Source organism: Hyla sarda, chromosome 8 (assembly GCF_029499605.1).
Source record: "Hyla sarda isolate aHylSar1 chromosome 8, aHylSar1.hap1, whole genome shotgun sequence".
NCBI classification, from domain to species: domain Eukaryota; kingdom Metazoa; phylum Chordata; class Amphibia; order Anura; family Hylidae; genus Hyla; species Hyla sarda.
Window position 1 is genome coordinate 217,377,819 of NC_079196.1, and position 15,590 is coordinate 217,393,408.

General features: G+C 43.2%; 1 protein-coding gene across 2 annotated transcripts in view; it reads left to right on the plus strand.

The window, feature by feature from the left end:
* The window catches only part of PEMT (phosphatidylethanolamine N-methyltransferase), a 178,088-nt gene that overhangs the window by 107,524 nt on the left and 54,974 nt on the right, over positions 1–15,590 (plus strand). For both annotated transcript variants that reach the window (XM_056534109.1, XM_056534110.1), the window contains exon 4: positions 13,853–13,998. In XM_056534109.1, coding sequence (XP_056390084.1) covers positions 13,853–13,998 — 146 coding nt within the window. The remainder of the gene's footprint in view (positions 1–13,852; positions 13,999–15,590) is intronic.

Sequence of the window (15,590 nt, forward strand, 5' to 3'; positions counted from 1 at the left end):
GCAACAGCTGGAGGCACACCGTTTAGAAAGCACTAAAGTAGACTGTCAAAAATGTGGCAAATCTTTCATTTCACTTCTGGAGCATATTTGAGGATGTAACTTCTCCGAGTAGCGAGCAGAATTCAGAATGCAGCTCTGAAGTTGCAGAAATCACTACTGACCCTCTCTTAAGGGTGATGTGCCTTTAAAGGGGTACTCCGCCCCTAGACATCTTATCACCTTTCCAAAGGATAGGGGATAAGATGTCAGATCGCCGGGGTCCCGCTGCTGGGGACCCCGGGGATCGCCGCTGCAGCACCCCGCTATCATTACTGCGCAGAGCGAGTTCGCTCTGCACGTAATGACGGGCGATACAGGGCCGGAGCATCGTTATGTCACGGCTCCACCCCTCGTGACATCACGGCCCGCCCCCGTCAATACAAGTCTATGGGAGGGGGCGTGGCGGTCGTCACGCCCCCTGCCATAGACTTGCATTAAGGGAACGGGCCGTGATGTCACGAGGGGCGGAGAAATGACGTAACGATGCTCCGGCCCCTGTATCGCCCGTCATTACGCACAGAGCGAACTCGCTCTGTGCAGTAATGATGGCCGGGTGCTGCAGCGGCGATCCCCGGGGTCCCCAGCAGCGGGACCCCGGCGATCTGACATCTTATCCCCTATCCTTTGGAAAGGTGATAAGATGTCTAGGGGCGGAGTACCCCTTTAAATAAATGTTCATGTGCATTTGCACCCAGTTTAATATTTATAGCTCCTCCTAGACTATCATTTGTTCCTTTAATCCCCCCCCCCTTCCTTCTTCCACCGTGAGCAGAATTCAGAATGCAGCTCTGAAGTTGTAAAAATCACTACTGACCCCTCTGCACATGCTGTGCCTTTAAATGGATGTTTATGTCCAGCATGATATTTTTACAGACCCAGCACCCTCAAAGAGGTCAGTAGTTCTTTTTTCAACTTTGGAGCTATTCTGAATTCTGCTCATGGAGTAGGGAGAACACATAATAGCCAAGAAATGGTCTATAAATACTATGCTATCATGTTTTCTTCCTACTCTATGAGCAGAATTCAGAATGCAGCTCTAAAGTTGCAAAAATCACTACTGACCCCTATGCGCATGTACTTTGCCTTTAAGCCGTTAAGGGCACAGGGTGTACCGGTGCGCCCTGATGCCCTGGTGATTAAGGACACAGGGCGTACCTGTACCTGTAAATCATTCAGCAAGCACCCCGTGCAAACCCCTGGGGGGTTCCTGAGACAGCCCCCCATGTCGGCAATCGCCGCAAATCACCGATCAATTCAGATCGGCGATTTGCTGTGATTCTGGATCAATCGGGTCCCTGGTGACCCAGAAAAAAAGGGTGATAGGTGCCGTCCGACACAACACCCCTCACCCTTTAACAGCAGAAGATCGTCCTGATTTGCCGGCCGGTAACGGGGAAGTCTGCTGTGGGGGTGTCCCTAACATCACCTTCTCCGCCCCTATTCCGGATCGCAAGAACGGGTGTTGGGAGTGCTGATGCCGGGGCCCCTGATCCCCCGGCATTGGCAGCGGGATCAGGGCCTTGGGAGCGGAGACAGCAGCGTCAGGCAGGATCCGGCGTGTGCAGCAGCAGGAGATAAGGCCGTGCCTCCTGCTGTTGCTTAACAACAATTCCCAGCCTGCACAAAAGGTAGTTTGTGCATGCTGGGGGTTGTAGTTAGGCAACAGCTGGAGGCACATTTTTTTCTATGAGAAAGTGTGCCTCCAGCAATTGCATAACTACAACCCCCAGCATGCACAAACTACCAAAGGGCATGCTGGGAGTTGCAGTAGTGTGCCGCCAGCTGTCGCATAACTACAAGTCCCAGCATTCCCTTTGGCTATAAGTGCATGCTGAGAGTTGTAGTTTTTCAACAGCTGAAGGCACACTGGTTGCGAAACACAGAGTTTGTTACCTAACTCAGTGTTTTGCAACAAGTGTGCCTCCAGCTGTTACATAACTACAACCCCAGCATGCATGGGCAGCCAAAGGGCATGCTGGGATTGTTAGTAGTATGCCTCTAGCTGTTGCATAACTACAAGTCCCAGCATGCCCTTCAACTGTCCGTGCATGCTGGGAGTGGTAGCTATGCAACAGCTGGAGGCACACTGGTTGCGAAACACTGAGTTAAGTAACAAACTCTCAGTGTTCTGTAATCAATGTGCCTCCAGCTGTGCCACCCCCTATGTGAAGGTTCAGGCTGCACTCACACGGGTGGGGGTTTACAGTGAGTTTATCACCGCAAGTTTAAGATGCAGCAAATTTTCCACTGCAGCTCAAACTCTCAGCGGGAGACTCACTGTAAACCTCCGCCAGTGTGAATGTACCCTAAAAACACTACACTATACAACACCTACACAAAATAAAAGGTAAAACACTACAGATACCCCTGCACAGCTACCCTACCCCCCCCCCCCCCCCCCCCCCCAATAAAAAAGGAAAACGTCTGGTAGAGCACTGTTTCCAAGACGGAGCCTCCAGCTGTTGCAAAACAACAACTCCCAGAATTGCCGGACAGCCATTGACTGTCCAGGCATACTGGGAGTTTTGCAACAGCTGGAGACACCCTGTTTGGGAAACACTGCCGTAGGGTAATTTTGGTATCGGAGGCTAGTCTAATTCTAGCATCTGGGTCCGTCCCAATGCAAATCCCTAATTTAGGCCTCAAATGCGCATGGCGCTCTTTCACTTTGGAGCCCTGTCGTATTTCAAGAAAACAGTTTAGGGCCACATATGGGGTATTTCCGTACTCGGGAGAAATTGCGTTACAAATTTTGGGGGGCTCTTTCTCCTTTCACCCCTTATGAAAAGGTAAAGTTGGGGTCTACACTAATATGTTATTGTAAAAAAAATTACATTTTTTACACTAACATGCTGGTGTTGCCCCATACTTTTCATTTTCACAAGAGGTAAAAGAAAAAAAAGACCCCCAAAATTTGTAACGCAATTTCTCCTGAGTACGGAAATACCCCATATGTGGACATAAAATGCTCTGCGGGCGCACAACAAAGCTCAGGAGTGAGAGTGCCATGTACATTTGAGGTGATTTGCACAGGGGTGGCCGATCGTTACAGCGGTTCTGACATAAACGGAAAAAAAAAAAAAATTATATATATAGTGAGCCTTAACACCCCACAGGTGTTTGAAGAATTTTTGGTAAAGTTGGACGTGAAAATGAAATTATTTTTTTTTTTTACTAAAATGCTGGTGTTATCCCAATTTTTTTATTTTCACAAGGGGTAATAGGAAAAAAGCCCCCCAAAATTTGTAACCCCCTCTCTTCTGAGTATATTAATACCCCATATGTGGAGGCAAAGTGCTCTGCGGCACACTACAATGCTCAGAAGAGAAGGAGCGCCATTGGGCTTTTGGAGAGAGAATGTGTCTGGAATTGAAGACCATTACAAAGCCCCCATGGTGCCAGAACAGTGGACCCCCCCCCCCCCACACACATGTGACCCCATTTTGGAAACTACACACCTCCCAAAATTTAATAAGGGGTTCAGTGAGCATTTACACCCCACAGGTGTCTGACAGATTTTTTGAACAGTTGTCCATAAAAATTTAAAATTTAATTTTTCATTTGCACAACCCACTGTTCCAAAGATCTTTCAAGCGCCAGTGGGGTGTAAATGCTCACTGAACCCCTTATTCAATTTTGTGAGGGGTGTAGTTTCCAAAATGGGGTCACATGTGGGGGGGGGTCCACTGTTCTGGCACCGCGGGGGCTTTGTAAACGCACATGGCCCCCGACTTCTATTCCAACCAAATTCTCTCACCAAAAGCTCAATGGCGCTCCTCCTCTTCTGAGCATTGTAGTTCACCTGCAAAGCACTTTACATCCACATATGGGGTATTTCCATTTTAAAAAGAAATGGTTAAAATTTTTGGGTGTTTAGGCTCACTGTACCCCTTGTTGCGTTCCTTGAGGGGTGTAGTTTCCAAAATAGTAGGCCGTGTGTTTTTTTTTTTTTTTTTTGCTGTTCTGGCACCATGGGGGCTTCCTAAATGTGACATGCCCCCCAAAAACCATTTCAGAAAAACTCACTCTCCAAAATCCCATGTTCGCTCCTTCCCTTCTCAGCCATGTAGTGCACACGCAAAGCACTTGACATCCTTACTCGAGAGAAATTGGGTTACACACTTTAGGAAGATTTCTCTCCTTTTACCCCTTGTAAAAATTCAAAAACTGGGTTTACAAGAATATGCGAGTGTAAAAAAACAAGATTTAGAATTCTCCCCGTCACTTTGCTGCTATTCCTGTGAAACACCTAAAGGGTTAACACACTTACTGAATGCAATTTTGAATACTTTGAGGGGTGCAGTTTTTATTATGGGGTCATTTATGGGGTATTTCTAAGATGAAGACCCTTCAAATCCAGTTCAAAACTGAACTGGTCCCTGAAAAATTAAGATTTTGAAAATTTTGTGAAAAATTGGAAAATTGCTGCTGAACTTTGAAGCCCTCTGATGTCTTCCAAAAGTAAAAACTCATCAATTTTATGATGCAAACATAAAGTAGACATATTGTATATGTGAATCAATCTATAATTTATTTGGGATGTATATTTTCCTTATAAGCCGAGAGTTTCAAAGTTAAAAAAATGCAAAATTTTACAAATTTTTCTTCAAATTTTGGAATTTTTCACCAAGAAATGATGCAAGTTTCAACAAAAATTTTACCACTGACATAAAGTAGAATATGTCATGAAAAAACAATCTCGGAATCAGAGTAAAAAGGAAAAGCATCCCAGGGTTATTAATGCTTAAAGTGACAGTGGTCAGATGTGCAAAAAAACGCTCTGGTCCTTATGGTGAAAATGGGTGGTGTCCTTAAGAGGTTAAAGGGGTACTCCGATGGAAAACATTTTTATTTTTTTGTAAATCAACTGGTGCCAGAAAGTTAAACAGATTTGTAAATTACTTCTATTAAAAAAATCTTAACCCTTCCCGTACTTATCAGCTGCTGTATGCTCCACAGGAAGTTCTTTTCTTTTTGAATTTCCTTTCTGTCTGACCACAGTGCTCTCTGCTGACACCTCTGTTTTTTTTTTTTCAGGAACTGTCCAGAGCAGCATAGGTTTGCTATGGGGAGTTGGACAGTTCCTGACATGGACAGAGGCGTCAGCAGAGAGCACTGTGGTCAGACAGAAAGGCAATTCAAAAAGAAAAGAACTTCCTGTGTGGAATACAGCAGCTGATAAGTACTGGAAGGATTAAGATTTTTTTTTAATAGAAGTAATTTACAAATCTGTTTAACTTTCTGGCACCAGTTGATTAAAAATAATAATAATAATAATGTTCCCCTTTAAATTGATGTTCATGTGTAAATAAACCCAGCATAATATTGATAGCCCCCCTCATTGTTGATCATGTGACTTTGTGATCCCCCCCACCCCCATGCCATGCAGCAGATGGCATCTCTTGGTTGATCCAGAAGCAGCACCATCCCTCTCTGTAAGTGAAGTTCCTTCAAGCAGAAAACAAACAGCGCCGGTAATGACAAAGTGTCGCATTATGTCAGATAAGAGACCTGCAGGATGTGTTGTGTCTGCAGAGCTGAAAGCGCCTCGCTCCAGTAACCCCTTCAGTCCTGTAGGTCAGGCGATTGGCCAATAGTCCCCCTCCGAGCCTTCAGAAGAGCAACACCTGGGAAAACGGCGGAGCGTGAAACATGTGGGCGACGTGGCGGGTTATGTAACGTACCTGCAGGTGGAGGTTCACATCGTGATCCGTTAAATTACAAATCATCAAAATCTTACATAATATTTGGGAAATTTAAAAAAAACTAAAATTTAGAAAGATGGCGGCACTAATTTATACACGGCGCAATTCACGGCCATCGTGACGCCCGTCTGTAAGAAACTTTTTATGCATTACGAAGCTCGACTGCCATTTCTTTGACAAGTTTTTTTTTTCAAACAGTGTGTCTCCAGCTGTTAAAAAACTACAACTCCCAGCATGTCCGGACAGCCTTCGGCTGTCCGGGCATGCTGGGAGTTGTAGTTTTACAACAGCAAGTGACCCTCCTCCCCCAGCTCTAAAGTTGCAGAACTCACTTCTGACTCCTACGCATGTGCTGTGTCTTTAAATGGATGTTTATGTACAATTTAGGAATGTTAAAGGGGTACTCCGCTGGGAATTAATTAATTTATTTATTTTTTTTAAATATCAACTGGCTCCAGAAAGTTAAACAGATTTGTAAATTATTTCTATTAAAAAATCTTAATCCTTCCAGTACTTATCAGCTGCTGTATGCTCCACAGGAAGTTCTTTTCTTTTTTAAATTCCTTTCTGTCTGACCACAGTGCTCTCTGCCGACACCTCTGTCCGTGTCAGGAACTGTCCAGAGCAGGAGAGGTTTGCCATAGGGCTTTGCTCCTGCTCTGGACAGCTCCAAAAATGGACAGAGGTGTCAGCAGAGAGCACTGTGGTAAGACAGAAAAGAAATAAAAAAAAAAAGAACTTCCTGTGGAGCATACAGCAGCTGATAAGTACTGGAAGGATTAAGATTTTTTTTATAGTAAGTAATTTACAAATCTGTTTAACTTTCTGGCACCAGTTGATTTAAAAGAAAAAAAATGTTTTCCAGCGGAGTACCCCTTTAACAATGCAGGACGTACATTAACGTTATGCGCCGGCTCCCGCGATATATCGTGGGAGCCGGCGCATATCGGGTGGGTCTCGCGGCTAATACCGGACATCACCGATCGCGGTGATGCCCGGTATTAACCCTTCAGACGTGGCAATCAAAGCATAAAAAAAAAAGCATTCCCGGCAGTTCAGTCGAGCTGAATCTGCGGTACGGACACGAGGAGGATCCCTACCTGCCTCCTCATTGTCTGATCGCCCAATGACTGCTCCGTGCCTGAGATCCAGACAGGAGCAGTTGAGCACCAAAAACACTGATCAATGCTATGCTATGGCAATGCATTGATCAGTGCTGGCAATCAGTGTAATGCATGTTACAGTCCTCTATGGGAACTTTAAAGGGGTTATCCAGGAAAAAAAACTTTTTTATATATATATCAACTGGCTCCAGAAAGTTAAACAGATTTGTAAATTACTTCTATTAAAAAATCTTAATCCTTTCAGTACTTAGGAGCTTCTGAAGTTAAGGTTGTTCTTTTCTGTCTAAGTAATCTCTGATGACACCTTTCTCGGGAACCACCCAGTTTAGTAGCAAATCCCCATAGCAAACCTCTTCTAAACTGGGCGTTTCCCGAGACATGTGTCATCAGAGAGGACTTAGACAGAAAAGAACAACCTTAACTTCAGAAGCTCATAAGTACTGAAAGGATTAAGATTTTTTAATAGAAGTAATTTACAAATCTGTTTAACTTTCTGGAGCCAGTTGATATATATATATATATATATATATATATGTATATAAAATTTCCTGGATAACCCCTTTAACATTGCAAAAAAAAAAAAAGTGAAATAAAAAAGTTAATAAAGATTAAAAAAAAAAAAAACCCTGCTGAGTGTTTGTATGTCCATACCCCCCCCCCCCCCCCTCGCTCCAGGTCACATGAGGCTGAATGTTTTGTTTGCAGTGTAGACAACCATTATGTGTGATTGGAAACACCGAGCTCCTCATGTGTGAATGGAGGAGTCATCAGTCCGGGCTCCAGAGCTGTCATTCTTTTCTTCTAGGGGTCATGGTTTATATGGGGTCAAATATGGCATCAATTTCAGGAGGAACGCCGGAAACCTCTGTGGTCAGCTCAAGCAGTGATTTCCAACTTGTAGCCCCCAGCTGCTGCAGAGTTACAACTTGGGCATGCTGGGAGTTGTAGTTTTCCAACAGCTGGAGGGCCATAGGTTGGAGGTACTTTTGGTGCCCCGAGCCCTTTCCTTTTGACTTTGTGATACATGGTTCTGTCCAGGCCTGGTGCAAGGATTTTTGCCACCCCCTGACTCGGCCTATTGGCTCCTCCCGGTGTATGGAGGCACGCATGATGTCAGGAGGTTGGGTCGACCTGACCCTGTCTACCTCGGAGGTGGCGCTGCGCTCCCCCAATAGGCTGAAAAATGCTGATTATTATAATACGGGTGGGGGTTTTGCTTGATGAGCAGGTGCTTCGGATGGGTGGGTGCTTCAGATGGGCGGGTGCTTCAGATGGGCGGGTGCTTCGGATGAGCGGGTGCTTCGGATGGGCGGGTGCTTCGGATGGGCGGGTGCTTCGGATGGGCGGGTGCTTCGGATGGGCGGGTGCTTCGGATGGGCGGGTGCTTCGGATGGGCGGGTGCTTCAGATGCCGGCTAACTTTTTATTGCAGCTGGCAGAGCAGCGCCCCCCCATCTATTTTGCCTATAGGCAGAGCCGGCCCTGGTTCTGTCCCCAGTATAAAAAAAAAAGAAAAAATATTAGAAGTAACTTATCTGCCACCACATAAAACCATTTCCTATATTAACGACTTTATTAATCAGATTTAAAAATAAAGAAAGAAAGAAATACAGTGACCCCCCCCCCCCCCCCCCCGACCTACGATGGCCCCGACATACGATCATTTCAACATACAATCACTCTCAGAGGCAGCATCAACATACGATGCTTTTGTATGTCGGGGCCATCGCATAAACGGCTATCCGGCAGCGCAGACTGCTTCAGCTGCCCCCGGATAGCCGTTTACGGTGCCCCGTGTGGTCCGCTGACGATCACTTACCTGTTCTCGGGGCTCCGGCGCGTCCTCTTCAGGATCCCCTGCATCGTCGGCGCTCTCCATCGTAGTCATCACGTCGCTGCGCATGCCGTCCCGTCATCCAATAGGAGGGGCGTGCGTAATGACGTGATGACGGCGACAGAGAGCGAGGATGCCGGGGAAGAAGACGCCTTACCGGAGCGGCGGGGACACCCCGGGGACGCGGCGACAGCGATGGACGGCAACATCCAGGGCAGCGGTGACGGTCCGGAGCGGCGGGGACAGGTGAGTGTAACCTCCAATACCAGTGGTCTTCAACCTGCGGACCTCCAGATGTTGCAAAACTACAACTCCCAGCATGCCCGGACAGCCATTGGTGGGGGGGGACAGAACAGCGCTGTCGGGTCACATGTTTTGGGGGGGGGGGGGGTGAAAATTTCATGATACACCTATTTTGGTCATACCGCCCAGCCCTATCATCACGTCGCTGCACACGCCGTCCCGTCATCCAATAGTAGCGGCGTGCGTAACGACATGATGGCGGCGACGGAGAGCGAGGACGCCGGGGAAGCAGAGGCCTTGCCGGAGCGGCGGGGACACCCCGGGGACGCGGCGACAGCGATGCAGGGCGACATCCAGGGCAGCTGTGACGAGCGGTGACGGTCCGGAGCGGCGGGAACAGGTGAGTACAACTTCCTCTAACCGTGGTCTACAACCTGCAGACCTCCAGATGTTGCAAAACTACAACTCCCAGCATGCCCAGACAGCCAACGGCTGTCCGGGCATGCTGGGTGTTGTAGTTTTGCAACATCTGGAGGTCTGCAGGTTGTAGACCACTGTCCTATACTTTACATTGCACGGATCCCTCAACATACGATGGTTTCAACAAACAATGGTCCATTTGGAACGGATTGCCATCGTATGTTGAGGGACCGCTGTACTTAAAAAAAATAAAAATAAAATAAAGATACTCAATAAAGCCTTGCATTTAAAAAAAGTTGTGGTCGGGGCTCCGGCGCGTTTCAATCAGTTAACTGATCTTTATCATGATCAGGATGGGTTGGCTGATTGAGGCGCTTGGGAGTTTTGTTTGCGTTTTATCGGCACCTTTTTTTTTGTTTGTATGTTTGTTTATTTTTGCTTTTCAAGTTTTTAATGGAATTTTGAATAAATCATACAAGATTTTATCGGGGGAAAAAAACGAAAGAAAGAAATATATGTAGGTTATGGTCATCGAGAATATGGATTGTTTAAGAATATTAAAACGTTTCATCCTTTACATGGCTGTATCTACGTACAATCCATTACAATCTTCGGCATGAAGGAAAAGCATTTCCATACAGCAATCCTTCCCTACCAGAGTGCCTCAGCTGCAAAACTACAACTCCCAGCATGCCCGAACAGCCGTCGGCTTTCACATACCGTAACACCTTTATACAGAATTCAGGTGAAGATTTGGATATGATCAGATGTGAGATTTATGGGAAAAAGCACCTGACTGTAAACACTACATGGACTGTATGGTGGGAGATCCAGAACCCGGGATTGTCCCAACAATTACAGATTATTTCCGTCATGGTAAAAGTATAAAAGGAAACACAAAATACCTGTATGTGACTGTAAAGAGCTCCACCCCAGCCAGAAATTATCTACCTATGGAAACTCTTGTTAGATAGATATGAGATAGATAGATAGATAGATAGATAGATAGATAGATATGAGATAGATAGATATGAGATAGATATGAGATAGATAGATAGATGAGATAGATAGATATGAGATAGATAGATATGAGATAGATAGATAGATGAGATAGATAGATGAGATAGATAGATAGATAGATATATGAGATAGATAGATAGATATATGAGATAGATAGATATGAGATAGATAGATAGATAGATAGATATGAGATAGATAGATATGAGATAGATAGATAGATAGATAGATAGATAGATATGAGATAGATAGATAGATAGATATGAGATAGATATGAGATAGATAGATAGATATGAGATAGATAGATAGATATGAGATAGATAGATATGAGAGATAGATAGATAGATAGATATGAGATAGATATGAGATACATAGATAGATATGCGATAGATAGATATGAGATATATACTGTAGATAGATATAGATTAGATAAATAGATATGAGATAGATAGATAGATAGATAGATAGATAGATACAGTGGGGATCAAAAGTTTGGGCACCCCAGGTAAAAATTTGTATTAATGTGCATAAAGAAGCCAAGGAAAGATGGGAAAAATCTACAAAAGGCATCAAATTACAGATTAGACATTCTTATAATATGTCACCAAGAGTTACATTTTATTTCCATCATTTACACTTTCAAAATAACAGAAAACAAAAAAATGGCGTCTGCAAAAGTTTGGGCACCTGCAGAGTTAATATCTTGTACTGCCCCCTTTGGTAAGTATCACAGCTTGTAAATGCTTTTTGTAGCCAGCCGAGAGTCTTTCAATTCTTGTTTGAGGTATCTTAGCCCATTCTTCCTTACAAAAGTCTTCCAGTTCTTTGAGATTTCTGGGCTGTCTGTCACGCACTGCTCTTTTAAGGTCTAGCCATAGATTTTCAATTATGTTGAGGTCGGGAGATTGTGAAGGCCATGGCAAAACCTTCTGTTTACGCCTCTTGATGTAATCCCCCGTAGATTTCGAGGTGTTTTTAGGATCATTATCCATTTGTAGAAGCCATCCTCTCTTAAACTTCAGCTTTTTCACAGATGGCATCAAGTTAGCATCCAAAATTTGCAGAAATTTTATTGAATCAATTTTCCTTCTACTCGTGAGATGTTCCCTGTGCCACTGGCTGCAATACAACCCCAACGCATGATTGATCCACCCCCATGCTTAACAGTTGGACAGAGGTTTTTTTCTTTAAATTCTGTTCCCCTTCTTCTCCAAACATATCTTTGCTCATTCCGGCCAAAAAGATAAATTTTAACCTCATCAGTCCACAGAACTTGTTTCCAAAATGCATCAGGCTTGTCTATATGTTCATTTGCAAAGTTCAGATGCTGATTTTTGTGGTGAGGATGTAGAAGAGGTTTTCTTCTGATGACTCTTCCATGAAGACCGTATTTGTACAAGTATCTCTTTATAGTGGAATAGTGTACCACAACTCCAGTGTCTGCCAGATCTTTCTGGAGGGATTGTGCAGTCAAATGTGGGTTTTGAATAGTTTTTCTCACAATCCTGTGAGCTGTTCTGTCTGATATTTTTCTTGGTCTTCCAGATCTTGCTTTAACTTTCACTGTTCCTGATAACTGCCATTTCTTAATTACATTCCGAACAGAGGATATTGACATCTGAAAACGTTTTGCTATCGTCTTATAGCCTTCTCCAGCTTTGTGAGCGTCAACTATTTTCAGTTTCAGATTTCTAGACAACTGCTTAGAAGAACCCATGGTGCTGATTGTTGGGGCAAGGTCAGATGAGTCTGGGCATTTAAAACCTTTGAGATTGACATCACGTGGTCTTCCCAGATGATGATTGAGAACAATCCATGACACTGGCAGGTCTCAGCTTTGCAAAGGGGGCAGTGCATGCTATAAATTCTGCAGGTGCCCAAACTTTTGCAGACGCCATTTTTCTGTTTTCTGTTATTTTGAAAATGTAAATGATGGAAATAAAATCTAACTTTTGTTGACATATTATAAGAATGTCTAATCTGTAATTTGATGCCTTTTGGAGATTTTTCCATCTTTCCTTGGCTTCTTTATGCACATTAATACAAATTTTTACCTGGGGTGCCCAAACTTTTGATCCCCACTGTCGATAGATATGAGATAGATAGATAGATAGATAGATAGATATGAGAGAGATAGATAAAATAGATAGATAATAGATAGATATGAGATAGATAGATATGAGAGAGATAGATATGAGAGAGATAGATAGATATGAGATAGATATGAGATAGATAGATAGATAGATATGAGATAGATAGATATGAGAGAGATAGATAGATATGAGATAGATATGAGATAGATAGATAGATAGATATGAGATAGATAGATAGATATGAGATAGATAGATGGATATGAGATAGATAGATGGATATGAGATAGATATGAGATAGATATGAGATAGATATGAGATAGATATGAGATAGATAGATAGATAGATAGATATGAGATAGATATGAGATAGATAGATATGAGATAGATAGATGGATATGAGATAGATATGAGATAGATAGATAGATAGATATGAGATAGATAGATATGAGATAGATATGAGATAGATATGCGATAGATAGATATGAGATAGATATGAGATAGATAGATATGAGATAGATATGAGATAGATAGATATGAGATAGATATGAGATAGATATGCGATAGATAGATATGAGATAGATATGAGATAGATAGATATGAGATAGATATGCGATAGATAGATATGAGATAGATATGAGATAGATAGATATGAGATAGATATGAGATAGATAGATATGAGATAGATATGAGATAGATATGAGATAGATAGATATGAGATAGATATGAGATAGATAGATAAATAGATAGATAGATAATAGATAGATATGAGATAGATAGATAGATAATAGATAGGGTCCTTTTTCATGGACTAGTTATATGTAAAGGTTCTTCACAGAAGCCTCTGATAGATCAGTCCTCATCTACAGGCACAAATCTGCCTGTGTAAAGGGCCTGTAGGTAGATATGAGATGGATAAATACACAGATATGTTTATGAGTTAGATGTGAGGATAGATTATATAGGATAGATATGAGTAACATTAATAGATGGATATACAGATACAGACGTTCATATCTGATACATATGAGTTAATGACGATAGATAATGAGATAAACAGACCTATGCAAAATAGATAGATAAAAGGATAGCTAGACTGATATCTGAAAAAGTTAGAACTTGCTGGAAGGCCATAGTCACATAGAAATATGTTTGTTTGTGGGAGGGCATGGGCGGGGCATTGACTATTCAGGGGCGGGGCTTATCTTTATCCCCAGTCAGCAGGAAATGAATAAAACCCCACGTATGTTCTTACACCGTCTCCTTATTTTTGTCTCCAGCACGTGGCAACAATCCGTGTTGGGGGTTAGAAGGGTCACGTCATGTTCTATTTATCGCCTTTTTCTGACGCCTTTCTGACAAGTGTTTATTACTCTTTGCAGCTTCACAGAAGCGATCTCCAGCCAGCCCCACTCGTGGTTCCTGAAGAGGCCAGAATTCTATTATGTTGGAGTGGCGCTGGTGGCGTCTGGCGGCATCCTTGTTATCTCCAGCTTCCTGGCGCTGGGGTTTGTTGGAACCTATCTCGGTAATTTCTTTATTACGAAAATCAGATCTTGTTTATTTCAGTAGATTTATAAATTGTTTTGATGGCAGCTCAGCAGGGGGAACCCCATGTGGTGTCTGTGTCTGACTATATATATATATATATATATATATATATATATATATATAATGGGGGAGATTTATCAAAACCTGTGCAGAGGAAGAGTGGTCCAGTTGCCCATAGCAACCAATCAGATTGCTTCTTTCATTTTCCACAGGCCTCTTTAGAGGCCTGTGGAAAATGAAAGAAGCAATCTGATTGGTTGCTATGGGCAACTGCACCACTCTTCCTCTGCACAGGCTTTGATAAATCTCCCCCAATGTGTGTAAAATGTTATTTATTTACTTTTTTATTTTAATGTTTCAGACATCACATGTTGTTAAAGGGGGTTCTCCGCCCCTAGACATCTTATCCCCTATCCAAAGGACTTCGTCGCCACGCCCCCTCCCATAGACTTGCATTGAGGGGGTGTGGCCATGACGTCACGAGCCTCCAGCGCCGTACCCAACGCTCTAAGTGAACCCCAGGTGCAGCTGGGAGATTACAGGGGTCCCCTTTGGATAGGGGGATAAGATATCTAGGGCCGGAGTACCCTTTTAAGATATTCTTTAAAATCTGGATATTTTAAGAATCCTGCATCCTGGTAACAAAACATATAAAAAAAAGCAGCAAATGTATTAAGTTAAGATCTTTTTTTTAGTGGGTATTTTTTGAGGTGTCACTAGCGGTAGGATTTCAATGCTGGACTGGACATAAACATCTGCAAACACAATAACTACGGCTATCAAAACAAATAATTTGGCCTAAATGTCTCCTGGAGTTTATAAGAACCTCATGGGCCGTCCTGAACCTCATGGGCCTAGACTAGAGTCCCTTAAACACAAACCCTATAGACCAGTGTTTCCCAACCAGTGTGCCTCCAACTGTTGCAAAACTACAACTCCCAGCATGCCCAGATAGTAGTTAGTAGACAGATCAATAGTACAAGTGAATATAAGTGAAATACAAGAAGAAACTCTGTAATATATCTTATTAGACAAAAATCTTCCCCCCCCCCCTTCTTGCTGCCTCAAATCTTCATCTCTAAAATGAGCTCAGCTTTGTGTCTTCAATACAAGTCTATGGAGATTGGAGAGAAGGGAGCTCCACCCACCAGCTCTGGGAGAACTGCAAATTAGAGATGAAGCCTGCAGAGCAGAAATCTGCTGACAAATACCATATACAAGTTATTTAATGACCAGAAATAGTACTGCTCCTCATGTACACACACAGGGCAGCTTACCAGCCATGTTTTTTTTGTTTTTTTTCGCCTCTTTCCCCTTTGGGGGCTCAAATGGTCTCATTTCGGCCCTTCATACCTACCTCATCCTGGACAGACTTTAGGTTACTGCCCTACCGGTCATTTCCAGATGGGACTGAAGACTAATGGCTGGTCTGATAACTTATCCTCCCACACTTCAGTGAATAGTAGAAACTTTGTAATATATCTTATTAGACAAAAATACTTTTTTGTCTTGACCCCCCCCCCCCCCATTCTTGCTGCTTAAATCTTCATCTCTGAAAATGAGCTCAGA